Genomic DNA, 27,578 nt, shown 5'->3' on the forward strand with positions numbered 1-27,578 from the left:
GCCCCCTCCGCACCGCTCCCGGAAGTGCGTCACCGGCTCGCTCTCTCCTCCCTCCGCCGCCGCCGCCGCCGCAACTTCGAGTCGAAACAAAACAAGCGGCGGCCGCGGCGGCGCCGGGCGGGGGGGGGAGGGACGGCATCGAGGGAGGTGTAGGGAAGCGGGCGGACCGGAACCGGAACCGACGCCGACGCCGGAACCGGAACCGGGAGCGGGTTGCCAAGGGCCCGGAGAGCCGAGAGCAGGGCTGGCGGCGGCGGCGGCCTCGGTGAGTGAGGGAGTGAGGGAGGTCCTGCCGCCCGGGGCGGAGTAGCCGGGGCCGCCCGCGGCGCGTCGCCGTGCAGCCCTCCCGCCCGCCCGCTCCGGCCTGGCCCAAGGTCACGAGGAGCGGGCCCCGGGACCGGGAGGCCGGGAGCCCTGTGCCCCAGCTGGGGGGGCGGGGCCGGCCCCTCCTCCGCCGCCGTCCCCGCCCCCTCCTCCGCCCTGGGCCGAGCGGTGGGAAGGAAAGCCGGGCGTCCCGGAGGAAGGAGGGGGCAGTCAGGGCCCAGGGAGGCCGCCGCGGGCCCTAGTAACAATCACTAAGACACACCGGGCCCCCGGCTCTCCGGGCCCCGGCCCTGCGCCCCCCGGCTTTCCTGGCCCCGGCTCTCTGTGCCCCCCGGCCCTGCTCCCCCCGGCTCTCTGCGCCCCCCAGCTCTCTGCGCCTCCCGGCTTTCCTGGCCCCGGCTCTCTGCGCCCCCCGGCTCTCTGCGCCCCCCGGCCCTGCTCCCCCCGGCTCTCTGCTCCCCCCAGCTCTCTGCGCCCCCCGGCCCTGCTCCCCCCGGCTCTCTGCTCCCCCCGGCTTTCCTGGCCCCGGCTCTCTGCGCCCCTCGGCCCTGCTCCCCCCGGCTCTCTGCGCCCCCCAGCTCTCTGCGCCTCCCGGCTTTCCTGGCCCCGGCTCTCTGCGCCCCCCGGCCCTGCTCCCCCCGGCTCTCTGCTCCCCCCGGCTCTCTGCGCCCCCCAGCGCTCTGCGCGCCCGGCTCTCCGGGCCCCGGCCCTGCTCCCCCTGGCTTTCCTGGCCCCGGCTCTCTGCGCCCCCCGGCTTTCCTGGCCCCGGCTCTCTGCGCCCCCCGGCTTTCCTGGCCCCGGCTCTCTGCGCCCCCCGGCTTTCCTGGCCCCGGCTCTCTGCGCCCCCCGGCCCTGCTCCCCCCGGCTCTCCGGGCCCCGGCCCTGCTCCCCCTGGCTTTCCTGGCCCCGGCTCTCTGCGCCCCCCGGCTTTCCTGGCCCCGGCTCTCTGCGCCCCCCGGCTTTCCTGGCCCCGGCTCTCTGCGCCCCCCGGCTTTCCTGGCCCCGGCCCTGCTCCCCCCAGCGCTCTGCGCGCCCGACTCTCCGGGCCCCGGCCCTGCTCCCCCCGGCTCTCTGCGCCCCCCGGCTTTCCTGGCCCCGGCTCTCTGCGCCCCCCGGCCCTGCTCCCCCCGGCTCTCTGCTCCCCCCGGCTTTCCTGGCCCCGGCTCTCTGCGCCCCCCGGCCCTGCTCCCCCCGGCCCTGCTCCCCCCGGCTCTCTGCGCCCCCCGGCTTTCCGGGCCCCGGCTCCCAGGCTGACGGCGGGTCCCCCCTCCCCCGGCCCCGCCCCCGGGTTCATCCTCACTCTGGGCTTCTCTTCCTCTGCTTCCCTAGGAGATCGGCCTGGGGCCAGGCCTTGAGCTGTTTCCTCTCAGCCAGAACTGTTGTGTTCTTTCTCCTTCTCCTTGGGGAGAGCAGGGTTAGCAGTGGTGTGCGGGAGTAGGCAGGCTCCCCGCCACCCTAGGTGCGGTGTTCTCTCGTGTGTGCCAAGCCCCATCCTGGGCATTGGTGAAAGAATCTGGAAGATGGGGACAACTCTCAGGAACCGCATATCAAACGGGTGACATTAGTATGGGCACAAATCCAGGACAAAGATTATACAGAGTTAGCTATGTGAAGAGGCACCCTGTGATTAAGTATCTGGTGAAACTTAGAAGAAAAGAAGTATTGAGTACTGTAATTGGGGGACGATCAGGGGACACCCACAAGAGGTGAGTCTGGAGCAACGTTGATAGAAGGGGAGAATAGGTCATTGATAGAAAGGATGCTAATTGGTCATGTCAGGAGGCAGTTCTCAACCCAGGTCATCCTGCATCAGTGATTGTTTTTTGTTTGATGAACATGAAAAACATGGTCAGAAAGTATTTAGGAATTGGTTACTGTATGCCAGACACCGATATAAACACTGGGGATACAGAAAAGGACAAATACATTGTTCTTCCCCTCAAAGACTTCACATTTTATTGAAGGAGACAACGTGTAAGTAACTGTACATACTAGATAGTGGGTAGTCTGATGGATGTGGAGGAGGAGGCCCAGGAAGAGCCTCTTTCATGAGGTAGGGTTTGAGGTGAATCTTGAAGTGGCAGCAGAGCACTCCAGTCTTGGGGGCCAGCCAGTACACTAGTCATATCATAGGTTCCAGATGCTTTCTACTAGGGACGTTAGAATCAGAACCATTAGAAAATATTTGAGGGTAGGGACCGTTTCATTTTTGCGTTTGTATCCCCAGAGCCCAGCACAATGTGTGGCACATAGTAGGTGCTTAGTAAATGCTTGTTGAATGAGTGAGGGAACCAGGCAGATGAGGCTAATGAGGAGTAGAGCAGGAGTGGGGAGGATGGCAGCTATCAGTGCAGAGAGTGGTAACATATGTGCCACTGTTTCTCATATTGTTAAACCTGTACTAATAAATGCCCTCTCTTTAGATTCCACTCCCTCTACCCTGTGTTGCATCTATGGATCAGCAGCTTCCCCCAAAATACATCTGCCTTGAAAGAGGCAGCATAGAAAGAGGCTGAGTGATAGGCACAGAATCTGGGACTTTGCCCTTTTGTATTGTGGTTTGAGGGGTCTGCTAAGTAGTGGCGTTAGTTTTAATAATTAGAAGCTAGAGTACATTGAGGGGGAAGTGCCGTGAGAAGGCTTCAGGTTGTTGCTTAGACCCCCAGGGACTTGCCCTGTTCTGTTCCTCTCTGGGCATCTGATGTGGTTTAAGATGGGGGCTCTCTGATGGGGAAGAGCAGGCTACATGGAGCTATCAAAACTTGTAGGAGTGGGAGAAGGAGCTTTGAGGGCCCAAAGGTGATATATTGGGCACCAGATGATTCCTTTGGAAAGGAAAAAGAAAGGATCTCCAAATATTAGAATCTCAAGAAGTTGGAAGGAATGGCAAAGGTCATCTTGTCATACAGAGCATTGAGTACTATGAACGGTCCTGGAGGTATTGGGCTGGGCAGGGGAGCAAACCTGTTCTTCGAAGGAAAAGGTGCTAGTTCCCTCTAGCTCAATGTCTTATCTGCCTAGACCTCAAGTAGTTTGCTGTGGTCCCTACTTTCTCCTGTCTTCTCCCACCCCCACATCACTTCAGAAGCCTGAGAAACACTTCATGGGAAACAGGAAGAAGGCTCTGAATGGGCTGCAGAGGGAGGTGAGGTGGGTGGGCCTGATGCTGAGGTGTTGCTTTGTAATGAGAGCTGTGTTCTGGAGCTTTAAGTGGCTTTCATGCTCAATGTCCGGGAACATCTTTTTGTACATTTGTAGCCTGGTCTCTTGTAGAATGGTGCAGGGAATGCCGTGTTCATGTTTCTACCCCAGCCTACTCTACTGGTTCTACTGGGCTTCGAGATAGCACCCAGGCCTAACCACTTCTTAACAGTGGAAACTGGGCCTCCCACTCCTCCTGATAAGTTGGCATGTGCTGTAGATGACTAGGCAACAGAGTAAAATTGAAACAGGATGGACCCTGAGGCCTTCCTGTGCTCCCCACACCCACTCCTTATCCCCCTCCGTGGGCTGTGTGGAAGTGGAGTTCCGGTCAGAGCCTGAGGAGTTCTCCAGACTGGTAGGAGGAATACCATGTGGGTGTGGTCTGCCTTTGTGAGGCAATCTCTCTTTATTGGGGAGTGAAGCCCTGGCCAAGAAAGAGGGACCAGGTAACAGATCCTAGAGCTCTTGTGGTCAGGTTGGACTCAGGGTTGCAGGGACTGGAAGTTAATGTTTTCTTGCCTCTTTTCTCTGCTGCTCCTGCAGCAGCTTTTGGTATCTGCAAGGGAAGCAGATGAAGCTGGAGGCCTTACCTTAATCAAACAGCCAAAGCACTGGCCAGTTTGGGAGCGACAGCCAAAGGAGCCTACAGCTGCCTGTATCATTCACCTGCACCTCAGAATAGCCCTGTGCAAAACCATCCTACATCCAATCCAGCCCCATACAAATGTGTACCCTGGGCCACATTGTTTGCTTATCACCCTTGCCTCTTTTATCCGTTTTCTGGGCTAGACTCAAGGGAATACTAGAGGACAGAAACTTGAAGAATGCCCCAACAAAAAGCCATATAAAAGTTGGGATACTTCCCTACGTTGGTGGGTGGTATTAAAACTACCTTCTGAAATTTAGCAGTGAGTGACTAGGGCCATTTTTCTTTAGGTCATTTGTTCCTCACTGGAGAATTTGGCCACTGAGAGTCGCCAAGATAGCTGGGCCAGGAAGAAAACGTCGAACCCCTGACCCAGACTCCATCACTGACCCCGGTGGATTCTGGGTGTCAAGCAAGAGGCTCAAGATGTCCGGAGGGGCTAGTGCTACAGGCCAACGAAGATGCCCCCAGGGGCTGGAGGATGCCACCAACAAGAAAAAACAGAAGGATCGTGTGAACCAGGAGAGCAAAGATGGGGAGCCCAAAAGAGGTGGGAACCAGACATGGGAAATGCTGTTGTGTCCCCCAAAAAGGGCCCCTGGAAACTGGGCAGCTAGTAGGTTTAAGGTGCCCTTCTCCATTTATTGATTTATGAGCTATCCCCTAAATGAGTGGTTGGTGATAGCATGAGTCTATCATTCCTCAAAACCAACCCAACTCCTCACTTCATTTCAGTGGGACAGAGAACTGGCATGACAGTAGAAAGGGTACTAGTCAGGAGATTGAGCTTAAATTTTAGCTATGTGACCATGGATCATTCACTATTCTTCTCTGAACCTTAAGTGTCCTCATCTGTAAAATAGGGGTAGTCATCATTCCTACTAGGGCCATACCAGGGGAAAATGTATGTAAACCTTCAGGTCCTATAGAAATGGGAACAGTTGTACCAAAGTTGTTCCCCCCCCACCAAGGATTCGTCTACCTTGTAGTGAAGTAGAGGAAGAGAGGAGTTATTGGTTGATCCTGCATTGCAGGTTTGAAGGAGTTAAGCTTCGGGATTGAGTGACTCTGTAGCCCCAGAAGCAGTGAGGGGCAGAGGGGTCCTTGTGGAAGGAGAGCAGGCATTCAGCTAGGCCTTTGTTTCTTCTTCTTTTCTCTGACCTTCACCCCCACACACACCTGACACATGGGAGGTGTCCTTCATTCCTGACCTTACCTCCCTGCTCTTGCCTTTATTTTCAGTGCCTGCTCCAGGGTTGGAAACACATCCTCTTAGAGAGGAGCCAGAATTCAAGGAAGGTGAGTAATTGAGGGAGGAGGAGTTTGACTTCTCACTTGACCTGCCCTCTGTGAATGTGCTCAGAGCCCAGGTGCAAAGATATGGATGTGAAGGACTGCTTTGATTGAATGTACCATCTATCTGAGATGCACATAATGTCTGGGGTAGCAATAGGCCTTTCCTGGTACTTCTGGAAACCCATGGGAGGCTCTCTGATCTTATCTCTAGCTGAACTGCAACTAGATTGGAAGCAAAATGCAGATGAAGTGATTGTAAAGCTGCATGTGGGGTCTGGGCCCTTGCGAATAGAAGAGATAGATGCGGCCTTCACGGATACAGACTGTGTGGTGCAGTTACCAGGTATGACCTACAGGCTTGGCATGTGTGGGTGTGTGTATCTCTGTAATGAGCACAGAATGAAGTAGGTCTTATTCCTGAGACAGGCCACTTATGTCTGTTTGCCTTCTTCTCTTTTCCTTTTCCCTGTGCCATTTACTACCAAGAGCTTTTAACTGAGAAATTAAGGGGGAGCAGAGCTATTGAACAGAGTAAAGGGGGAGGTCTGGAAGTAGCAGTAGTTCCTATTACTTGTTCCCTTTAGATGGCCGGCAGTGGAGCTGCATCTTCTATGAGGAGATTGAAAGTTCCTGCAGCAAGGTCCAGGCCCGAAAGGGTGGTGTCCTGCAGTTATTACTGCATAAGAAGATTCCACTTCGGACCTGGCCCTCCCTTCTGGTAAGCTTTTCAGCTGAGCACCTGGAAACCTGCTACCTGGGGGAAGAGTGAATGGGTGCAAGGAAGTGAAATCAGGAAACTCTTGAGGGGAAGGCATCTAATATTTAGATGTCTTTTGCAGAAAAAGAAACCCGTAAGCCAGGATTTAGGACCTGGAGCCCATTGCAAAGAAAATGGACAAGAGCTACCCTCTAATCTTCTGGATCCCGGATCTAGCCCAGAGCCTCAAAGAGGGAAGCAAGAGCCACGAAATCAGAAGCGAGCTCAGGGCCGAGGCGAAGCGGGCACAGGAATAGGTCCTGGAGCCCAGGCAGGGCCCAGTGCCAAGCGGGCAGTGCACCTCCGGGGAGTTACTGAGGGGGAGGCCTCCAGGGGCACCCCAGGTCCTCGAGGTGATGGCTCTCCATCTTCAGCAGAACCCACAGTTCAGGTGAGGGGTACAGGATGGAGGAGAGTGGGTCTTTACCTTTGAGCTCTCTTTCCCCTGCACTGAGGTTAAGTCCATGATGGCTTTTAAGTGCTGATCCACATTTTCCCCACGAACAGCTTGTTTCAACAGAATCCAAAGCACCTGTTGGAGAGCCACAGGATCCATCCCTGATGGCTCATCATACTCACCAGTCCAGTCAAGAGGAAAATCTTAAAGAGGCCCCTTCTCTAGAGAGTACCCTGGAAGGGGAGAAGATACCCCACCAGAATGAGATGGCCTACCCAGCCCTCTCCCAGGGTAGAGAAGGGGACCAGAACAAGGAGGAGGCAGCAACGGCAACTTTGGAAACTACGGCTGAGGGTACAGTGAGACATTCTGGGGTTTGACTCAGAGGGATGTGGACACAGGTGACTTGATTTAGCACTTGAGGAAGAGTGATGTTCGGAGTGACTCTTGGCTTTTGTGGAGACTCAGATATTACACTTAGCCTGCAGGGAACTTAATTTTGACCTGAGAGGATGGGGGTAGAATTTGGTGGTGATTGTGATAGTGGTTGGGCAGAGAAAATCTGTGGCAAGTCTAATTATGGGGGTCTGCACAGAGCCAGAGCCCATGGTGAGCCTGACATTTGTGAAGAATGACTCCTATGAGAAAGGTCCAGATTCAGTGGTGGTCCATGTGTATGTAAAGGAGATCTGCCGCAAGACTTCTCGAGTGCTGTTTCGTGAACAAGACTTCACCCTTGTTTTCCAAACCAGGTGTGTCTGTGTGGGTGGCTGAGGGAGGCAGTCAGTGACAGGGAAATAAGAGGGACATAGACAGATCGTCCCCTTATCTTGATGCCTTTCCAGTGATGTGAACTTTCTGCGACTGCACCCAGACTGTGGACCACATACTATCTTCCGATGGCAGGTGAAACTCAGGTATAGTCACACCCTCCCCACACACCCTGTCTTTTCAGGGTGGGCTGGACTGAGGATTAATGCATCCATGACCCCTGGTTTGGCATTTTGATGGAGCTTCCAACTTCCAACCTCATTTCTGTCTCTACCCCAGGGATTAAGGGGCCTTTGAGAGGGTGGAAGAGGCATGGGAAAAGTGGTATTAGGACTGGTATTGCCTGGTACTTGGGTGAGACTGGGCAACTGAGGGGAGATCTACAGACCTCACCTTTTGTTTGTGGAACAGGAACATGATTCAACCAGAGCAGTGTGTGTATCACTTCACATCTTCACGAATTGACATCTGCCTCAGGAAGCGGCAGAGTCAGCGCTGGGGAGGCCTTGAGGCCCCAGCCACACGAGGTCTGCACCCCGAGCTCCCCTCGTGTCTCCCCTGCCCTTCGCATAGCTTTCCTCAAACACTCACTTAGTTTGCTCTTCTCTCACAGTTCTCCTGCCCCTTATCGTCAAGTCTGATTTCTCCTGCATCTCTTAGTTCTGTGTACCGCCATCTTTCCCACTTGGCTTCCTCTGCTCTTGTATCTACCTCTGTGCTGCCTCTCCTCCATTAAGTTGCTGCTGTCTTTCCCTCATTTACTCTTGTCTCCCCTCATCAGCTCCTGTAACTGTTCTGAATACGACTCTTTGTGTCAGGCAGCTGGGGAACAGGGTCTCCCTGATCTTCGTGACTATTGTGAAAGACCTTGCTCCCCTCCCCTCCATGTGCTGCTAACCACCAGCCCCCCATTCCCCCTTTTTAAGGTGCAGTGGGTGGTGCAAAGGTTGCCATGCCGACAGGCCCAACCCCCCTGGATGCAACCCCACCTGGTGGCTCCCCACTGGCCAGCCAGGAAGAAGCTCGAGTTGGGGAGAAAGAAAAGGTGAAGGCCCGAACTGAAGAATCAGGGTTGGACAGTGTGGCAGCCCGCACGCCACCAGAGCATGTGGCCCTGAAGCCTGAGCCCCCCCTCGCCTCAGTGAGTAGGGGACTGGATGGTGGTAGTGGGCAGTGGCAGCCTGTAGTATGGAGATCTTCCATGCTCATCACACTGTTGGTTTGTCCTTTGTAGCCCAAGCCCACTTGCATGGTCCCCCCCATGCCTCACAGCCCTATGAGCAGTGAGAGTGTGGAAGAGGAGGAGGAAGAAGAGAAGAAGGTGTGCTTGCCTGGTTTCACAGGCCTTGTCAACTTGGGCAACACTTGCTTCATGAATAGTGTCATCCAGTCCCTGTCTAATACCCGAGAGCTGCGGGACTACTTCCATGGTGAGGCCAAGCTACAGAGAGAACTGAGGTGTAGGAGATCTTGGGCCCTGTGGGCTCTACCTCACGATCCTCATCGAATTCTTCTGTCCTGGTGCTTCTAGATCGCTCTTTTGAGGCAGAGATAAACTACAGCAATCCTCTGGGCACAGGGGGCCGACTGGCCATTGGCTTTGCAGTGCTGTTGCGAGCGCTATGGAAGGGCACCCACCATGCATTTCAGCCCTCCAAGCTGAAGGTGAGTTCCCCCATGCCCTGACCTCTGGCCTCGAAGTGATCTGCCCTCGCCCTTCTTATATACCCCATGGAAGATAATCACAAAAGAGCCACAGGAGAGGCTCTGCTCTCCGTTACTGGTTGTGTGACTTAAGCAAAGGGCAGGTCTTATCCTAACTGTTTTCCCACATAGCTTTGGTTTAACCCTGATGTTGGCAGTGAGATTGTGCTTATCGTGTTGTGTTAAGGCACAATATGATGCGTGACAAAAAAGGCTTGGCTTAGAACCAGGAGAGCTGGGTCTGAATCCTGAGTCCGCTGCTTATTAACTTTTTGACTTTAGACAATTCCCTTCCCCTGTCTGAGCCTTAGTTTCCTCATCCATAAAATGAATGGGGCTAATAACCTTTGCACTGGCTCCCTTATAAGGGGAGGGCTTTGTTGTCTTGAAAGGAACAGAAATAGAGTTTGCATTTCCTTTCAAAGGCTATTGTGGCGAGCAAGGCCAGCCAGTTCACTGGCTATGCTCAGCACGATGCTCAGGAGTTTATGGCCTTCCTGTTGGATGGGCTGCATGAGGACCTGAACCGAATCCAGAATAAACCCTACACAGAGACTGTGGACTCTGATGGACGTCCTGATGAGGTGAGTGTGCTTGCAGCCAGGGAACTGAAGAGTGAGGTGTGGGGGAATAACCTGGAGAGACCCTACAGCTGAACCCTCTTCTTTCTGCCTCTCTCCAGGTGGTTGCTCAGGAGGCCTGGCAACGGCACAAAATGAGGAATGACTCATTCATTGTGGATCTGTTCCATGGACAGTACAAGTCAAAGCTTGTGTGCCCTGTGTGTTCCAAGGTGGGCAGGGTTCACCAAAGAGTCTAGATAGAGTAGGGGATTGGGATCAGTCTGACCAGAGTCAGTCAGGCACTTAAGCATTTTACTTTAAGCTGTTCTGTGCCCAACTCTCTGTGGAGAGGTAGAAAGACACTCTGCTAACCTGCATTTGAAGTCAGAGAACTCTTCCACTTAGGACCTGTCTAAATTTGGGCAACTCTCCAGGCCTGAGTTTTCTCCTTTGTAAAATGAGGAGTGTTGACCTCTTCACAGAGGTGATGGACTCAAGATGCAGAATGAGACATACATGTTCAGCATAGCCAGTATAGGAATTTTTGATGATTATACATATTTGATACAAAGGTTTTGTTTTTTTCTCCTCCCCCGCCCCACACCACCTAGGTGGGAGGGAGTGGGATGGAAAGACTTAACATTCATTAATTCAAAAAAAGTTTTAAAAGTTCTGTGGGAGTAAAAAAATGTAAAATAAGAAACATTAGAGTTGTTAGCTCCCTTGGATGTCATCTGACATCTAAGGTCCAGTGATCCTAAGAGATTGGAGACGTCATTGTGGCTCAGGCATCAGTGACACCTTCACAGAGAAAATGAAACAGACAAGAGTTCATAAATAATGTATAGTATTTTGACTGGGCAGAGAGAGGAAGGCATCATTAGGATGTAGAGTTGAAAGGATCCTTAAAGGTCATCTTGTCCCATCCCTTCATTTGACAGGGAAGAAACAGCCCTAGAGGTCTGGTGTCTTGCCTAAGTGTGTAGGTCATAAGTACAGGGTTGAATTCAAGCCCTGCTCCTCTGACTCCAAATCCAGGGCTCTAATCCATGTTATATCTGGGTGGTAAGAATAGCCGAAGAAGAGGTTTGGAGGCAGAAATCACACTGTGAGTGGGCAGGGAGGGGAATGAAGAAAGCAGGCCTGCTAGAGCAAAGGGTACTAGACAGGAAGGGCTGAGGTAGGGCCATATAGCACCAAGCCTCCAGTGCGTGGCCATGGGGGAGTCAACACTGCAGTGGGTTGTGAGCATTGGAATTCTGATCCCATGTACAGTCTGTGTATGACCTTTGAAAAGGCAGCCTGCCTCTCTGAGCACTGAGTGCTGAGTCTCAGACACTTGTCAGCTGTGTGACCCCGAATAAAGTGCTAACTTCTGTCTGCCTCAGTTTGCTCATCTTTAAAATGAGGATCATCGTAGCACCTAACTCCCAGGGCTGCTGTGAGAATCAGATGTTATACAGCAGTTATACAGCACCTAGTCAGCACTATGTAAATGTTAGCTAGTAATATCATCATCTCTGTGCTTCATTTCATCTTCTATAAACTAAGGGAATTTGACTAGATGGCCTCTTGATTTCCTTCTCTGTTCTAAACCCACCGATTCTGAGATCTTGGGTTCCTGAGTCAAGGAATGCCATTCGGGAAGAATACGCTGGGCGTGCTGGAGAGACTGGGAAGACGTGCCCGTTCCCACGCATGCAGCAGCTTCTGTGACTTGGTGTTCAGTGATATTTACTGGGTGATTTCAGGTCTCCATCACTTTTGACCCATTCCTGTACCTGCCTGTCCCCCTGCCTCAGAAGCAGAAGGTGCTCACTGTGTACTACTTTGCCAAGGAGCCACACAAGAAGCCTGTCAAGGTGAGCAGCTTCTGTAGCCCCCTTCCAAGACCCAGAGTCCCTCACCCCAGCCATGCTGCCTTCTGTCTCCTTCCATCTCTGACTCTGGTATTCTTTCCTTGTAGTTCCTGGTGAGCATCAGCAAAGAGAACTCCAGTGCTATGGAGGTGCTCGATTCCCTGGCCCAGAGTGTTCATGTGAAGCCTGAGAGCCTTCGGCTAGCTGAGGTTCGGCCTAAAGAAACTCCCCCTGCCTTTCCTCCAGTAATCCTTGTCCTCAGGTTAATGCCCCCTCCCCCCCCCCAGGTATTCCTTTTCTCCCTTTGAGAAATATATTTGGGTATTTCCATTTCAGTTTGGGGCTAGGAGCTCTGAGATTAGCAATTTGGGATTTCCATACGAGCATCCCTTATCTTCCTAAAATAGGATGCAAACTACAGGTGTTAAAACTGTTATTTCCACAGTGATTCTGTGAGGTAGGTCACTGTTATTTTAGAGATAAAAAAATTGAGGCCTATTGATTGTGATTTGCCCATAGTCACACAGTTAATAAATGTTTAGAATCTGGATTTGAACCCAGTCCTTAGTTAATAGCATGATTAGTGGGTATAAAGAACAGTCCCAAGGAAGAAGAAGGTGATCAGAACCATGGACAGGACTTCTGACATGTATAAAGAAAGACTGAAGAAACCTCTAATGGGACTGAGAACTAGAGAAGGGCTGGTGTGGGAAGGGAAGGGTGGGTTAGATGTCAATTCACAGAATTGTAGGTACTTAGGTTTGGAAGGGATCTCAGCTGCCATGCTGTCTGTCCTCCATACATGAAAGGGATCATCACAATAGCTTAATTCACAGGTGGTTGTCCCAACTCTGCTTGAAGACATCAAGAAGGGTGTAGGGTTGCTAACATTTCCCTGTTCCTGGTAACTGTGTGCCTATTAATGGGCTCCAGATTGTAGATCCTTTTTGGATTGACCACATCACCCTGCTGTCCTGAGCTTGCAGTTCCCTAAAACCCAGCTATATCTTTTTCAAAATCCCTTTTGTCTCTTGTTATATTCTCCATATTATATTTGTGGAGTTGATTGTTTTTAACTCGGGTGTAAAGCTTTACATTTATCCTTATTGAATCTCATCTTATTAAAATCAGTCCAGTGCTCTAGTCTAGGGGTTCTTTCCTTTATTTGTGGCATGGACCCTTTGCCAGTCTGGTGAAGCCTGTGGACTCCTTTTCAAAAACCATTTTGTTGCATACATTCATAGTGGAAGGAAATATGTCAGGTTGGAGATTAATGTAAATAAAGATGCAATTTTTTTTTCTAAGTTCACAGACCCCCCTGAAACCTATCCCCAAGGGGTCTTTTGACCTAAAAAATGAGTAACTCTTGCTTTATCCAGTCCAGGACCTTTTGGGATCCTAATGCCATTATTTTCTGTGTTGTTGGTATACTGCCAACTTTGTGCCATCTGCAGATTTGGTGAGCATGATATCTGTGCCTTGATTCAGGCTACTGATAAAATGTTTGATCCTTGGGGCATGCATGAAGCCTTCTGCCACATTAACATTGACACTGACAGCTACTGCTTTGGGTTTGACCGTCCTACCGGCTCTAAAGCCGTCTAATTGTGTTGTCATTTCATCCATATCTCATTCTTCTCCATAAGAATAATAGGAGTTAAAATTCCTGAGCTGAGAAAGACTTGAGGACGCCATTATCAGCCCTCTAAAGGTAGCAGCCCAGACATCCAGCTCCCCAGGCGCCCCTGCAAATTTTCAGGAAGGGTCTGAGTCTGTGGGATCTCTGCTGACTTCTTACCGAAGATAAGCAAGTTTTGTTGTATGAAAGGTTCCACCAGAAAATGACTGGTTTCTTCTTCTCGAGTCATGTTATGTTGGGGACCTTCATTTTTCTGGATTTGGCTTAAGAATTTCCATGTCCTAGTGATAATGTGTTTCAGTTTCTCTGTGCTTTGTGTCTTTTGACCTAGAACAGAGATACTCTGTTCCTATTGTTATCTGCAGTGCCTGCTATGACTGATCTTGACTGTTTAGCCTTCCCAAGCCCTCTACTCATCCCCCTCAGTGCTACCCTGTCTATGCCAGCAGGTCTAGTATCAGTGTAATTCTCAGATCATATAGGAGAAAAAGTCCTGGTTTGTAGTTAGAGGGACCTTATTTCAGAGCTCAGTTCTACTTCTTAACTATTTATGTAACCATTGGCAAGTTGTTTCCCTTCATTAGGTCTCAGTTTCCTCCCTTGTAAAGTGAGGAAGTTGGAGTAAATGGTCTCCAAGAGACCTTCAGACTTGATATTTTAAGGTTCTGTGATCCTGTGGCTTCCAATTGTTAAAAAACAAGTTTGTTCACCCCGTTATATTGACTTTTGATTGACAGGGTCTAGGTAGCAGTGGATCATTCTCAACCTTCCTGTACCCATAAAATCCAACTGGGTAGGCTGAGAAATCCAAGAATCTTGGCTTGTGGCTGCTACAGACTCTGTTTTGTGAATGTGATTCAGAAGAAAAGAACATCCATTTTTTTTTATTTGTACAATAACAGATAAAACATTAGTCACACAATCTGGTCTTCTGTCATGGTCCCATGGATCATGGTAGGTCTGGAAACTTGTTTCCTAACTTGAGCTTTAGAGCAAGAAGGATGTTGGTAACTAAAAGGCATCCAAGTAAGGGCAGTAAAGGGATTGGAGACCGTCCCATCCCAGGACTGGTGATGGTTAATTTGGTGAAGAGAAGATTTGGACTTTATGTGATTATTGTCTTCATGTCTTTGAAAGGCTAATATATAGAAAACAGATGAGACTTATTCAGCTCAGCTTAGAAAGCAAGAGTAGAAACAATGGATGGAAGTTTCCGGGAGGTAGATTTGAGCTCCACATGGAAGGAAAAAGGTGCTAGAATTCTTTCACAGGTAGAATGAATTGCTGCTGGAAGTAGTGGCAGTTTCCTGTCACCAGATGTCTTCAAGTAGAGGCAGGATATTCATTTGTTAGGAATGTTGAAGGAGTAATTCATCTTCAAGTATAGTTCTACTTAAATGGTTTCTAAAGTCCCTCAGTCCTGAGATTATGTGGTTGTACTCTTGAATTTAGAATTGAGTAGTTTTTTTTCCTATACATTCCTACTAGTCCTTTCCTTGTGTTTCATTTCTGAATTTATATCTGTTCTTTTCTCATGTAAATAAATCAGCAAAGATATACTATTGTGACATGTATAGTGTGATAGGGTAGAAAAAAAAGGAGTGGATGCCATATAGGAATGTCTAGTTAGAGAGGCAATGGAAGAAAAGGGTAGAAAAGTATTTAGGGGTTAAAAGTCTGTCCCTAAGGCCAAAGCCTGAGGCTGGAGGTTAGAGATGAATGAAGGTTTAGCATGTACTGATGAGTAAAGACCTGGCAGCCAAAGACAAAAGTACCTTGGACTGGTTCCACTAGGATGCTAGATAGATATCAGTAAGGCCTCACTGCCAAAGCTAGATGTCCTCCATGATGTCACTTCAGTAAGGTTAAGGGGAGGTTGTTCTATAGAAATACCATAGGTCTAAGCTAATCTGAACTCAAGGAACTGACTCTAATATATCATACTCTCCCATACTCTCTAGCAGAGTAGGGATAGACTAGAGGAAGGCAGACCCACCAGCATGCTATTGAGGTGATGAGGGCTGTGTACCAGGGTGGTGGCAGCACCAGAGGAGAGAAGAAGACAGATTCAAGAGATGTTATGAAGGCAAAAATGACAGGACTTTGACAACTGATTTATAAGAGAGGAGAGAAAGTAAGGAATTGAGGATGACATCTAGATTGTGAGCCTGAGTGACTGGGATGATGGGTGGTACCCTTGCCTGTGATAGGGAAGTTAGGAAGAAGGGAGGCTTTGGAGGGAAAAGATAATGAGTTCAGTTTTGGACATGTTGAGTTGAAGAGTCATCTGCATAGAGATGATAACTGAATCTATGGAAGCTGATGAGAGCAAGTGAAATAGTATAGAAAAAGACGAGAAGTAGGCCTAGGCCAGAACCTTGGGGAACCTGTCGTACAGTTATTGGGTATAACCTAGATCAAAGTCTGACCACCAAAGGAAACAGAAGGAGCAGATAGCCAGGAAAACACTGGGAGAGGAGTGAGTGCTGCAGGAATCTAGAGAAAAGAGCATCAAGGAGAAGCTAGTGGAAGCGTGATACTACTAAGAAGTGTATTAGAGAGATGCAGAACAGAATGCTATATTTTGACGAGAAAGGTCTCACTTTGTATCAATTATTAGTGATTCCTCCCTTCCCCACGCCTTCCCCTGAGATTAGGTCATAATGGTTTCTTGGAGGTGGGATCTGAAGTGATCTTTAAAGCCTTTGTTGGAATCCAGGTGTCCCAGTGACATCACATACCATGTTACTCCCCCATCCCCAGAATAAGTTTGACTTGACACTCTCACCTTGGAGTACCTTCTGCTCCCAGTTGAGTTTGTGATCTGAATGTGATCTTTGAGATCATTTAATCCAGCTCCTTCATTTCTAGATGAAGAAATTGTGACACGATTTGTGTCACAATTGTGACACAAGGAGGGATTAGTCCAGGTTATGCAGATTGTAAATAGAAGAGCCTGGTTTCAAACCCAGGGATCATGCTCCTGTCCTCTGCCGCCTCCCCATTCTGTTCTGGGAATTAGCCAGCCATAAGACTGTGGAACTTACCTAGGCCTCTGACCATTAGGACGAATTAGGAGCACTGTGAGACAGGGAGCAGCCCTGTGTAGTGGAGAGTTCACTGGAGGCCCTAGTAGCTGTGTAACATGGGCCAAATCATTTAACTTTCTTGAGCCTCAGTTTGATCTGTAAAATGGAGATAACCTTTGCACTACCAACCTCAGAAGATGGTGGTGGGAAGAAAATGTTTGATAAACTTTGAAGCATTATAGAAGTATGATCTGCTTTTGTAATGTTTGGGCTGCAAAAAGGAATCCCAGCTCTCAGCTTCAAACTAAATGAGAAATTACCAGCCAACTTTCTAACAGATACTTGTTCCTCTTTGAGACTCCCCATTTTCTTTTCCTCTTCTTCCCTCTCCCTCCTCCCCCCTTTTTCTCTTCCTCTCCATCTCCCCTCTGCATCCTCTCCCTCTCTTTGTCCTCTCCCCTTCCTTCCCTTCTTCCTCCTTTTCTCTCTCCATCTGTGTCTGCTTCCTTCCTTCCTCCTTTCTCTCCTCCCTTGCTCTTAAGTCCCTGGAATCCCTGAGTCTGAGTTCCATCCTGTCCATGTTCCTAGGGGCGATCAGGGTTTGCCTTGCCCCACACTGGTAGCTTTGGGGAGAGGCTGTAGGGTTGCTGAATGAAATCTTTGTGCTCTTGCCCTTGCTCTGAACCAGGTGATTAAGAACCGATTCCACCGTGTATTCCTGCCATCACACTCACTGGACACTGTCTCTCCCACTGATCTGCTCCTTTGCTTTGAAGTACTATCCCCAGAGTTGGCCAAGGAGCGGGTGGTAGTCCTGCAGGTGCAGCAGGTTGGTTTGCCCACTACCCAGTTAGAAGGAGAGGGTATTAAAAATCTAATTGGGGGAAAAAAAAAAAAAGGAGGTTAGATTGGGATTTCACATCCACAAGTGGAGCTGGCTGAGGACAGGGTCTTGTGTATCCTTCTCCAGCGCCCTCAGGTGCCCAGCGTGCCCATTGCCAAGTGTGCTGCCTGCCAGAAGAAGCAGCAGTCTGAAGACGAGAAATTGAAGCGTTGTACCCGCTGTTACCGTGTCGGCTACTGCAACCAGTGAGGCAGCCCTCTACCCCCACCTGGCCCTCACTCAGCCCCCTTCCATCCACTGCTGACCTTGGTTGTCTGAACAAAGTTGCCCCCTGGGCCTTCCCAGAGGTGATGCCTCCCACTGAGCCTAGGGCTTCTGCTTCTGTTCTTCACCCGAGACATGTCTGGGTTTAATCACATTCATTCCCACCTGAGAGCTGCCCTTTTCCCTCCCTGGGTAAATGAGACTGAGGCACTCAGAATTGTCCTATTCTTTTCATAGGGTTTGTCAGAAGACTCATTGGCCAGATCACAAAGGCTTGTGCCGTCCAGAGAATATTGGTTTCCCCTTCTTCATCAGTGTCCCTGAGTCCCGCCTCACCTATGCTCGCCTTGCCCAGCTGCTGGAGGGCTATGCTCGGTGAGTACATCTATCCCAGCAGGGTGCATTTAGGTCAGGAGATGATGGAGCAAGGCCTTTTGGAGTGATGAATTTTGAATTTTTTTCTCATACTCTCTCTTTAGGTACTCAGTGAGCGTGTTCCAGCCACCCTTCCAATTAGGCCGTGTTTCCCCAGAACAAAGCCCCCAGGTGCTAAACAGCTCTACACCTCCTGTGCCGAGCATTTTGGAGGCAGGGGGTGGGGACCGGGACTTAAGACTCTCACCAGAATCCCAAGTGTCCCCTACAGTGGCTGAGCTTGGTGACACAGGTGCCTCAAGGAGCCGGGCACCCCCTGACCGGGGTTCTGTGCCCAATCTTGACACAGGCCTCTCAGAGTCAACAGTCAGCATGCCCAGCGAGGGGGGATTTTCTAAGGAGTCTGCTGGGGAGAGGTTGCTCAGACCTGAAGGTAAGAGACTCATGAGTAAGAAGGACTTTATTCCATGGCCTTGGGAGAAGAGAAATGATTTCCTCATTTGAGAGAAGGATCTTCTTGATAACTAAAGATAAATACCACCTTAGTGTAAGCTCAGGGAGAGCGTCATGGAGGCAAGCATCAATTGGATTGCATCTCAAAGGGACAAAAGTTAACAGATGAATTTCAGTGGATAGGAAAAGATGGAGAAAAGAGTCTGTTTTAGATATGGGGATAATATGAAAAAATGCCCTGAGAAGGAAAAGGTTAGGATGAGGATAGAGTGTACAATCTTGTTTGGATGGAGAATGAGAGAGAATAGTGTCATTATGAATACATTGGTTGGACCTAAATTCTGGAAGGACTTCAGTGCCAAGATTAGCAGTTTACACTTGAGGAAGCAGTGGGGAGACATTCAAGGTTTTTGAGTGAGGAGGTGGCAGGCATGATGCTAGTAATGCATGAGGAAGGTAATTCCAATGACCTCTGCAGGTGAGTTTGAAAAGCGGAGGTGAGAATACCAGGTAAGAGAAGATAGGAGCAGCCTGAGCTCAGTTGTAGTGGAAGTTGAAAGGAGTGAGGCTGAGTCCTAATGAATCCTGGGGTCCCAGAGATGAAACATTAGGCTGGGGGTTTTGGTTTCTCATATGTGTAATTTCTTGACAGCTGCTGTGCCAGGTTACCAGCACCCAGCTGAGGTCTTGAGCGCCCATCCACCCCCATTTTTTATCAACAAAATTGATGCCACCAATAAGGAACAAAAGCTGGAAGACAAAGGTGCCTGAAGCTTCAAAATAGGCCAGGGGTTGGGAAGAAGATGGGGAGCAGACAAGGCCTGGAATCCTGGGGCAGAGACTGGGGGTCTTGGTGAAGATAGGGAAACTAAGAAAGTTTATGCAGAACCCCTCCTTCTCTAGGTGAATCTCCCCTGGAGCTGGGGGATGACTGCAGCCTGGCCTTGGTGTGGAAGAACAATGAACGGCTGAAGGAGTTTGTGCTGGTTGGCTCCAAAGAGCTGGAGTGTGTGGAAGATCCCAGCTCGGCCAGTGAGGCAGCCAGGGCTGGCCACTTTACTCTGGAGCAGTGTCTCAATCTCTTCACCAAGCCTGAGGTGCTAGCCCCAGAAGAAGCCTGGTAAGGGTGGGAAGGTATTGAGGTTTTGGAAACTCCAGGCCCAGAGGAGCTGAACTGGAAGGGGATCTTAGAACATAGAACACAGACTGACACCACTGGAAAACACTCTAGAACACAAATGGCAGAAATAGGAGCTTAGAAGAGCACAGAACATGCACAGGGACGGAACTTAGAATAGAAAACAGCTGGAAGAGACGATAGAGCATGGGAGGGACCTTAGAACATGCATGATGTGGAAGGAATCTTAGAAATTATCCAAACCAACCTCTTGACTTTATAGATAGAGAAACTAAGGTCTTTTGAGGAGCTGGGACTTGCCCGGGTCTCTGGAATTGTGTTTGTTACATTTTTTCTGCTCCTGTGCTTTGAGAATTATCTGAATCCCCCTTCTCTAGCAAATGTTCTGGGGGGAGGAGCTCTCTATGGACTGGACTATCCAGGGACTCCCATGTGTTGCACCCCTCCCTTCAAAAGCACATTGAGAGCAGCGGATTGGCAGGGGATCTTGAGGGACACCTGACCTGCTACAGACAGCCTAGTCAGAGGAAAAATGGTCATATGAAGCCACAGCAGAAAGTTTTTCCAGGGGAATAGTTGGGGGAATAGACAAGGTAGAGTAAAATGTGGTTCAAAAAGTGAATTGTAGCTTTTAGAACTAGAAAAGGCCATAGAATCTTACTGTACTGATGAGAAAATTTGAACCCAGAGAAGGAAAGGTCACAAAGAGCATAGCAGGAAAGGGAGCACCTCACTTCAAGAGTGGTTCTGACAAGCGTGGGCAGTTCTATATTTTGAGTTCATCTTGTGTACTACTCTGTGCTGTAACCCCAGCCACCATTGCCCTAGTGCTTAAGAAGACAAAGCACTTCCTTCACGATGACTTGAGGAGGATGAGAGTTCAAGGGTTATCATCTCCATTTTAAAGATGAGGAAAGAGCCCAGAGGTACCTCGACTTGTAGCTGCACAGCTAATGATCAGAGCCGGGAGTTGAGCCAATGTCTTCTGACTCAGCTGAAATGAAGTCATTTTAACTTTGGAAGCACAAGGCACATCATATATGCAGTGTGCTAGAGAAAAGAGACAGGCAGTAGGGGGTGGGGGTAGAGAAGGGGCTTGGCCTAGAGACCTCGACTGTATGAAGACCATGATCTCCAGGTGTGACTCACCCCTCTCAGCTGCTGGTAGAAGCAAATGAGATATCGGGTATGAAGCAGGGAAGCAGGCCACAGACATCCATCGAGTGCTTACTCTGTTCCAGGCATTGACCTGAGCTTAGTGCATCCAGAAATGAGAGTGAGCAGACTTTGCCCTCAAAGGGCCCTGGTCTAATGGGCTGCACATGTAGGGATATGCAAGATAGATACAAAGTAGATACGTGGTAATCTTGGATGGGAAAGCACTAGCAGTAAAGACCTCCTTAGGAAAGTGTCAGCTAAGCTCTGTCTTGAAAAAGGCCAGGGATTCTAAGCTATGAGGGATAGCCATTAAAAAGAGAATGGAGTTGGAAGATGGAGCCTCCGTGTATGAGAGCAGCTCCCAGGCCACAACAGCTGGATTGTAGAATGTGTGGAGGAAGAGTAATATGTAAGAAAACTGCAACTACAGGAATGAGCCATGTTGTGGATGGCTTTAAATGCCAAACATTGGGCTTTGAGTGGGTCAGACTTAGGTTTTAAGATTACTTTTGCAGCTCTCTGTAGGATGGATTGGATGGGAGAGAGACTTGAGATAAGGAAATGGTTAGGTTTGGGGTGATGAGAGTCCAAATCAGGGCAGTGGCTACGTGAGGGGAGACGAAATAGATATGAGAGAAATAATGGAAGATGGAAATGACAAAAGTTGGCAATTGGTGGCTTCTATTGAGCGAGGAAGAGAAGCTGACATGAAGGATTCAGAACTGGGTAACTCAGCTTCATAGTGCCCTCTTAACAGTAAGCATTAGGGAAGTTCTGGAGAGGGATGAGTTTGATGGTAAAGACAAGTTCTGTCCTGGATGAGTTTGAAACGCTTGTGGAATGTCCAGGAGATAGTTCCTGAGCTGAGATGGGGGCTTCGAGGAGAGCTCCAGTCCGGGTGACAAGGAGGTATGATCTGGCAGAGTCACGTGGGGAGGAGAAGTGGCAGTACAGTGTCACGAAAGTCCAGAACTTAGGAAGAGTGGGTCAGTAGGACCAGATGCTGGATGAAGGGAAATCAGGAAGGATGAGGAGTGAGCAAAGGCTGATGGGTTTGTCAGTTAAGAGAACGTGGCAGCTTTGCAGAGAGCAGTTTCTTTTGGAGGAAGACATCAGAAAGTAAATTGCAGAGAATTTAAAATAGAGAAAAGAGGAAGCAGAGAAGCAAATGTCAAGGAGTTTAGCCAATGAGAAAACAGATTATGGGACCATAACTAGAGGGTATGGTAGGATCAAGTGAGGTTTTTTTAAGGATAGCAGAGATTTGGGAGTGTTTGTGGGCACCGGAGAAGGCCCCAGTAGATAAGAGATTAAATCTGCCGGAGGAGATAGATTAGGATGGAATAAAGGCTACAGGTGGTACTAAGGGGTGGTGTTGGCAGTAGGAGCCACCTTTTCTTCCAAGTCTGGAGTTAAGGAAAAGACAGTGGGGGGATGATGTCAGGGGAATGTGAAATGAGAAGGGAAGAAGGAGCTTGAAGCCAAATGGCTACAATTTTCATTTTTTTGGTTGGAGGTATTGAAGTATGAGGTGAGGTCCTTAGCTGAGAGAGTGGGAAGAAGGGAGAGAAGAGGCTTGGAAGGTGTGGAGAATGAGTTAACAGATCAGTTAGGGAGAAATCAGAAGGCTTGCCTTGCCTCAGTGAGGCACCAGTGGGGATTGGGTCACCCACATTTGTAGCGAACCCACACAGACTGCTTTTGAGCTTTTCTGCACTTACATTCAGGAACATGTGACTTAGAAATGAAGGATGCTGAAGGTGAGAGTAATTCAGGGTTGGAGCTGCATATTTTGCCTACCTTAAAGCATACTACAAATACCTCAAATGATGGTTCCTGTTATGTCTGTGGTATCAGCCTGTCCAGAGAAAAAATTTTAACTTGTGGAGGGGAGAGTGATTTCCCCTACATTTTCTTTTCTAAGTTTTAATTTTTTTAATCAGAAGGAAAACTCACTTGAGTAAAGTGTTGGAGTGCAATATAATATTGTGGAAAGAGCACTGGACTGTTTGGGTCTTGCTTCCATGACCCTGGGCAAAGCCTATCCTCCCTGTGGGTCTCTTTTTCTGATGTAAAATAAGGGAGTTGAATTCTCAGTGATCTCTAACATGCTATGACCCTATGATCCTAGGACACACATTGCCCACCCCATCATGGCTGTAAATATTCAATGTTTGCCTCTCTGCATTGTTTGACTTGTTTCCGCTTGCCTCTTTGCAGGTACTGTCCCAAGTGTAAGCAGCACAGAGAGGCCTCCAAGCAGCTAATGCTGTGGCGCCTTCCGAATGTACTCATTATCCAGCTGAAGCGCTTCTCCTTTCGAAGCTTCATCTGGAGGGATAAAATCAATGACATGGTGGAATTCCCTCTCAGGTAAAGAACCTTGGGGCATAGTTGGGAGGAAGCAGAATCCCATCCTCAGGGGTTCGAGCACTTACTCTGTCTCAGGATGGGGAAGTCTCTTATCGAAGGATCAGGCAGCACAGGGAGAAATTGTGCCTTGCACATAGTAGGCATTTACCAAGTATTTGACTGAATGGTGCATGGACAGAAATAGCAAAATGTGGCTTTTTGGCCATGACCAGAGAGCCCCTGCAGGCTCTGGGTCATGAAGGAATAGAGGAAAAGGTCAAATTTGGCAGCTCTTCTGGGAAGGGTCTGAGAAATCTCCCAGCTGCTCCTTATCATCTCATGGGATCATGGCAACCTCTTTTCTACTATCCCAGGAACCTAGACTTGAGTAAGTTTTGCATAGGCCAGAAGGATGACCGGCAGCTTCCAACCTATGACCTGTATGCAGTCATCAACCACTACGGGGGCATGATTGGGGGCCACTACACCGCTTATGCCCGCCTGCCTAGTGACAAGAACAGCCAGCGAAGTGACGTGGGTGAGAGTATCCTGTTTCCTAAGGAGAAGTACCCCCTCACCCCAAAAGTGGTCCAGCCAAGGCTTTGAACAGGTTCCCTGATGTAGTTTAGAACTTCCATCCTCTTCCATCCATCTGCCCCAAGCCTTGATGTTTTGGTACTTTACGGGACCTTGGCTCAGCTTTGGGGGGTTTGTGTTGTTTGGCCTTGTGCAACTCTTCATGACCCCATTTAGGGTTTTCTTGACACAGATACTGGAGAGGTTTGCCATTTTCTTCTCTAGCTCATTTTACAGATGAAGAAACTTGAGGCAAACAGGGTGAAGTGATTTGCTCAGGGTCACACAGCTAGTAAGTTCTGAGGCCAGATTTAAAGTCAGCTCTTCCTGACTCCCAGCCCAGTGCTCTATCCACTGCTTCACCCATTTCCTTCAGGTTTTAGCAAACCCTCATTTCCATTACATGACTTGTCTTACAGGTCTCTTGCCCCTCTAAGTGAACCAGGTATCATGGTTCCCACTTAGGCTCATTCAGAGCCTCCTACACCCTTGCCTGGTCTTTGCCGCATAAAGAAAGACATTTCCCAGAAGTCTGACATGTGCCCCTTTTTCAGAAGGAGAAAGTGAATCAGAGCAGGGCTAAGGAACTGCTTTTCTCATATCCTGGGAAAGGGATCAGAGGTGGGTCTTACTTTCTCTGTTCCGGGATGTGTCAGCTCCTAGTCATCCCTCCTTATTCTTCCCCACCCCCAAAGGCTGGAGACTCTTTGATGACAGCACAGTGACCACAGTAGATGAAAGCCAGGTAGTGACTCGCTATGCCTATGTCCTCTTCTATCGTCGGCGAAACTCTCCTGTGGAGAGGCCTCCAAGAGCCCCTTCTAGTGAACGCCACCCTGATCTGGGCCCAGCTACAGAGGCAGCCACCAGCCAGGTGAGAGGGGAAGCTGCAAGATGGGGTGTGTGTGTGTGAGAGTGTGTGTGTGTGTGTGTGTGTGTGTGTGTGTGTGTGTGTGTATGGGGAAGGTCAGGAGAAGGAGATGGGGGGTATATGATGACCACATCATTCCTTGTCTTGCCCTGCTCTTGATGGGTGGGGTGATGGGAGCCTGATGGGCAGTGACATCTGCCCTGGGGATCTCTATTGAGCTTTGGTACCTGATTCACAGACAAAACATCTCTCATTTCATCTTTCCCTGGCCTATCCTCTCAGCTCTATCCCTGTTGGCACTGGGCAGTAGAGGCTTCTTTGCATCCCCGATGGGGTTGAGGGACCTAGGTTGTGTGTCCATTGTACTCCCCAGTGAGCCCTTGAATATGCCGCAGACTTGGGGATTTGGCCACAGAGGAAAGCAGAACTTCTGAGGGGCCCAGGCTCCCAATAGCCCTGACCCCTGGCAGGGCAGCCAGTGCATTCATGCGCCCACGCTGACACACCAGACATGCACTCTCTGACCATGTTGACTCAGGGAGACTTCTCCCAGGTGGAAGATGGGCTTCTAGGACTAAATTACTCCAGTCCTTTCAGACTCTCAGTCTTAGATGCTCATGTGTATCCAGCCTCTGCTGGAGCACCTCTTGAAATGTTTATCATGTGTTCTGCCAACACATACATATACGTACACACTCACACACACAGTGTTTAAATACTAGTCTACACATACGCCGCTCACACTGATTGCCCCTGCTCAGAGGTGAGTACCTGCTTTCCTTACCCTGAGTATTGCTCCTTAAGGCTGAGCCTTCTGGGGTTGACATCCTTCAGTCCCATGGAGCTCAGCCTCCAGGAGAAGTAGCCTCAGTCTACAGGCCCTGAAGCCAGAGCTCTAAGGAATAGGGATGCTATGATCATGGGAGGCCTTGGGCTTTCTCCCTCTCCCTCCCAGGGAGGGGATCTATCTGAGCTCTCTCTGGAGTGGGAGGCACCAGCCTTCTGCCTAAACTCACCATCTCTGCCATCAACACATTGCCACTTCTGACAGCATGCGGGTACAGTGGGCATAATCTGTCCTTCAACTTGATCCGTCAACTCTGCTCTCCACCTCCTCCCTCACTGGGCTGGGCTCCATGGGAATGCCAGGGGACCATCCCCTCTGACCAAGCCTGGCACATAGGAGAAACTCCAGATGTGGGCAGAACAAGAACTCTACCTGAAGAGACCAATGATAGTTCAAGGTCATTGGAACTTTGGCTTATGGGGGAAAGAAAACCATGCTGTGATTGTTTAAGCCCTGCAAGTGCATGGGGCAGAGCTACACTGTGACTGGCTGACCAAATTATCTGGGTCAGGGAAGAAAAGCTGTGCTGTGTTGGGATGTCTCCTGTGAGCAAGACTCCTTTCATCCGGAGAACTGGGCAGTGCTTTACTGGATCCTTTTTGATCTTGGGGGCTGGAAAGCTGAACTCTGACTGTCTGAGTGAGACACATTGTGCTGGAGAAAGTCATTCCAGGATTGCCCTGTGCCCCCCTTGAAATTCACCTCAGATGATCACTACAGTTGGCTACCACCTATCTTGTGACTGCTTGACCCTGGGACTGCAGGTGGACAGCCCCAGCACCCATTCCTGGGGTGGCCAGGGTGGGGCTCAGGGCTTTTGGGGGGTGGGGACAACAGGGGCCACATCCCATCCTGTCCTGTCTTCCCGCTCCCTGGTGCTGACTCAAGTTTCCACACACCGCAGGCTTCCCGGATCTGGCAGGAGCTGGAAGCAGAGGAAGAGCTGGGGCCAGAGGCCTCAGGACGCCTGGGCCACTGGGGGCCCCGAGGCTGGGCAGCCCCACCAAGGAGGGCCCCTGACGCACCAGATGAGGGCTGCCTCCGCTACTTCGTCCTGGGCACCATGGCTGCCCTGGTGGCACTCGTCCTCAATGTGTTCTATCCACTGGTGTCCCAGAGCAGATGGAGATGAGTTGCCTGCCTGTAGGCTGGCCCCTCTGGGGAGTGGATTTGGACCCCAATGTGGATTCAGGGCCCTGGCTGTGTTGTGTATACTCACATCTCAGGGCTGCCTGCCAACCTTTCCCTAGGAGAGAATAGGCTTCTGCCCAGCCAGTTCCTCATGCCTGCAACCCTGAGCTGTGCCCCTGGGCCACTTGCCTGCTGGGCCCCACCTTTAGCCCTGGGCCATAAGCATCAACCTGAGGTTGCAGGGATCCTGTTCTCCCTTTTTGCCTTCCATCTATGAGGCCCAGCCCCAGATCTTTTCCCTTCCCATGCCCCCTATTCCCAAGCTACTTTCCTGTATTTAATGTGTCAATAAAGTGAAATTGTTCCCAGGCTCAGTGTCTTATCTCCTCCCTCTGGTGCCTCTTATTGCGTCTTTTCCCCATGCGCGCCTAATGTCCCCAAAATGTACTAGAGTATCCCCAGAAATTCATGTACCCTGATTGCTCACTGGTGGGAGCGGGGAGGGCCCACACCTTAGGGAAGGAAGAGGATCCTGGGTACTGTTGGAGGGGGAGGGGTTGCCTCCTCCATACTGCCCCTCCCAGCATTATGTTCCATTTACAGGGAATGGGCCCTGCGCCCTTCACGGCTGGTCTGGACCCTGAGGGGGGCCCCCCGATGACGCCCGCAGAGCTGTTCCCCCGCCCCACGGATCGCCCCACCCCTACCTACAGCAACATGGAGGAAGTCGACTAGCAGGTCCCTGGGTGGGGGGGGGCCCTGGGTGGGGGGAGGGTGTTTCTAGCAGGGCTTTCTGGCTTTGGCCTTCTTCTATGCCAAGCACCTTGTTCACCCTCAGCTTTCCCCCTTCCTAGCTCCTAACAGCTTCCCTCAGCCTTTCCCTCCTCTAACTGGGACCCAGGCTCCATTTGGGGGGTGGAGGTGGGAGGGTTTGGGGCTTCTGAGGCTGCCTGCAGTCAGCCTGCACGTCTCAATGTCCACACACACACACACACACACACACACACACACACACACACACCAGCCCCCCGAATAAGACCCTGGATTCCTCCCTGGCTCCGAGCCCAGCCCCTTGTGCCCTCTGTGTTTAATTTCTCCCAGTTGTACTTTCAGTTCTTTCCGATTTGCATTTTAATTTTATTTGAAATATTGTAATTTTTTTGCATTTGGGAAGTGATTGCTGCTGTTTAAATATATTTTAAACAATAAATAAGTAAACCTCAATTATTGTAACCTCTGTGGAAGCTGCATTGGCACTGCCCATCCCCAGACCACCAGGGACCACCTGCTCCTACCTCCTTCCAAGCTTCTCCCGAAACCTTGGTTCCATCCAGCATCTTTGGGGTCAGGGTGGAAAAGAAGACATGCATGACCCCACCC

At 50.1% G+C, this 27,578-nt stretch overlaps 1 protein-coding gene and 1 long non-coding RNA gene across 5 annotated transcripts; one reads left to right on the plus strand and one right to left on the minus strand.

Moving 5' to 3' along the window:
• USP19 (ubiquitin specific peptidase 19) lies at positions 1-27,422 on the plus strand. Of its 4 annotated transcripts, none has more exons than XM_072651479.1 (27): positions 1-265; positions 4,465-4,724; positions 5,417-5,473; positions 5,682-5,813; positions 6,055-6,188; positions 6,310-6,618; positions 6,735-6,978; positions 7,220-7,376; positions 7,470-7,541; positions 7,807-7,922; positions 8,322-8,536; positions 8,630-8,825; positions 8,927-9,060; positions 9,525-9,683; positions 9,782-9,892; positions 11,414-11,524; positions 11,629-11,730; positions 16,878-17,018; positions 17,160-17,278; positions 17,535-17,672; positions 17,777-18,105; positions 18,778-18,888; positions 19,029-19,245; positions 22,642-22,794; positions 23,148-23,311; positions 24,045-24,223; positions 25,972-26,567. In XM_072651479.1, exons 2-27 carry the CDS (start codon positions 4,601-4,603, stop codon positions 26,197-26,199), a joined length of 4,152 nt encoding a protein of 1,383 aa, XP_072507580.1. In that variant the 5' UTR covers positions 1-265; positions 4,465-4,600; the 3' UTR covers positions 26,200-26,567. The 4 variants fall into 4 exon arrangements, with proteins under 4 accessions (XP_072507580.1, XP_072507568.1, XP_072507565.1 ...); XM_072651467.1 differs by lacking the exon at positions 1-265 and adding an exon at positions 1,822-2,030 and having other exon boundaries at positions 8,328-8,536; XM_072651464.1 differs by lacking the exon at positions 1-265 and adding an exon at positions 1,823-2,030.
• Positions 5,737-6,735, minus strand: LOC140532726 (uncharacterized). The gene is made up of 2 exons (XR_011976650.1): positions 6,655-6,735; positions 5,737-6,224 (listed from the first exon to the last, which is right to left on the minus strand). It is a non-coding gene; the product is annotated as an uncharacterized lncRNA (long non-coding RNA).
• Positions 27,423-27,578: the final 156 nt, after the last annotated feature.

Source organism: Notamacropus eugenii, chromosome 1 (genome assembly GCF_028372415.1).
Source record: "Notamacropus eugenii isolate mMacEug1 chromosome 1, mMacEug1.pri_v2, whole genome shotgun sequence".
Taxonomy (NCBI): Eukaryota; Metazoa; Chordata; class Mammalia; order Diprotodontia; family Macropodidae; genus Notamacropus; species Notamacropus eugenii.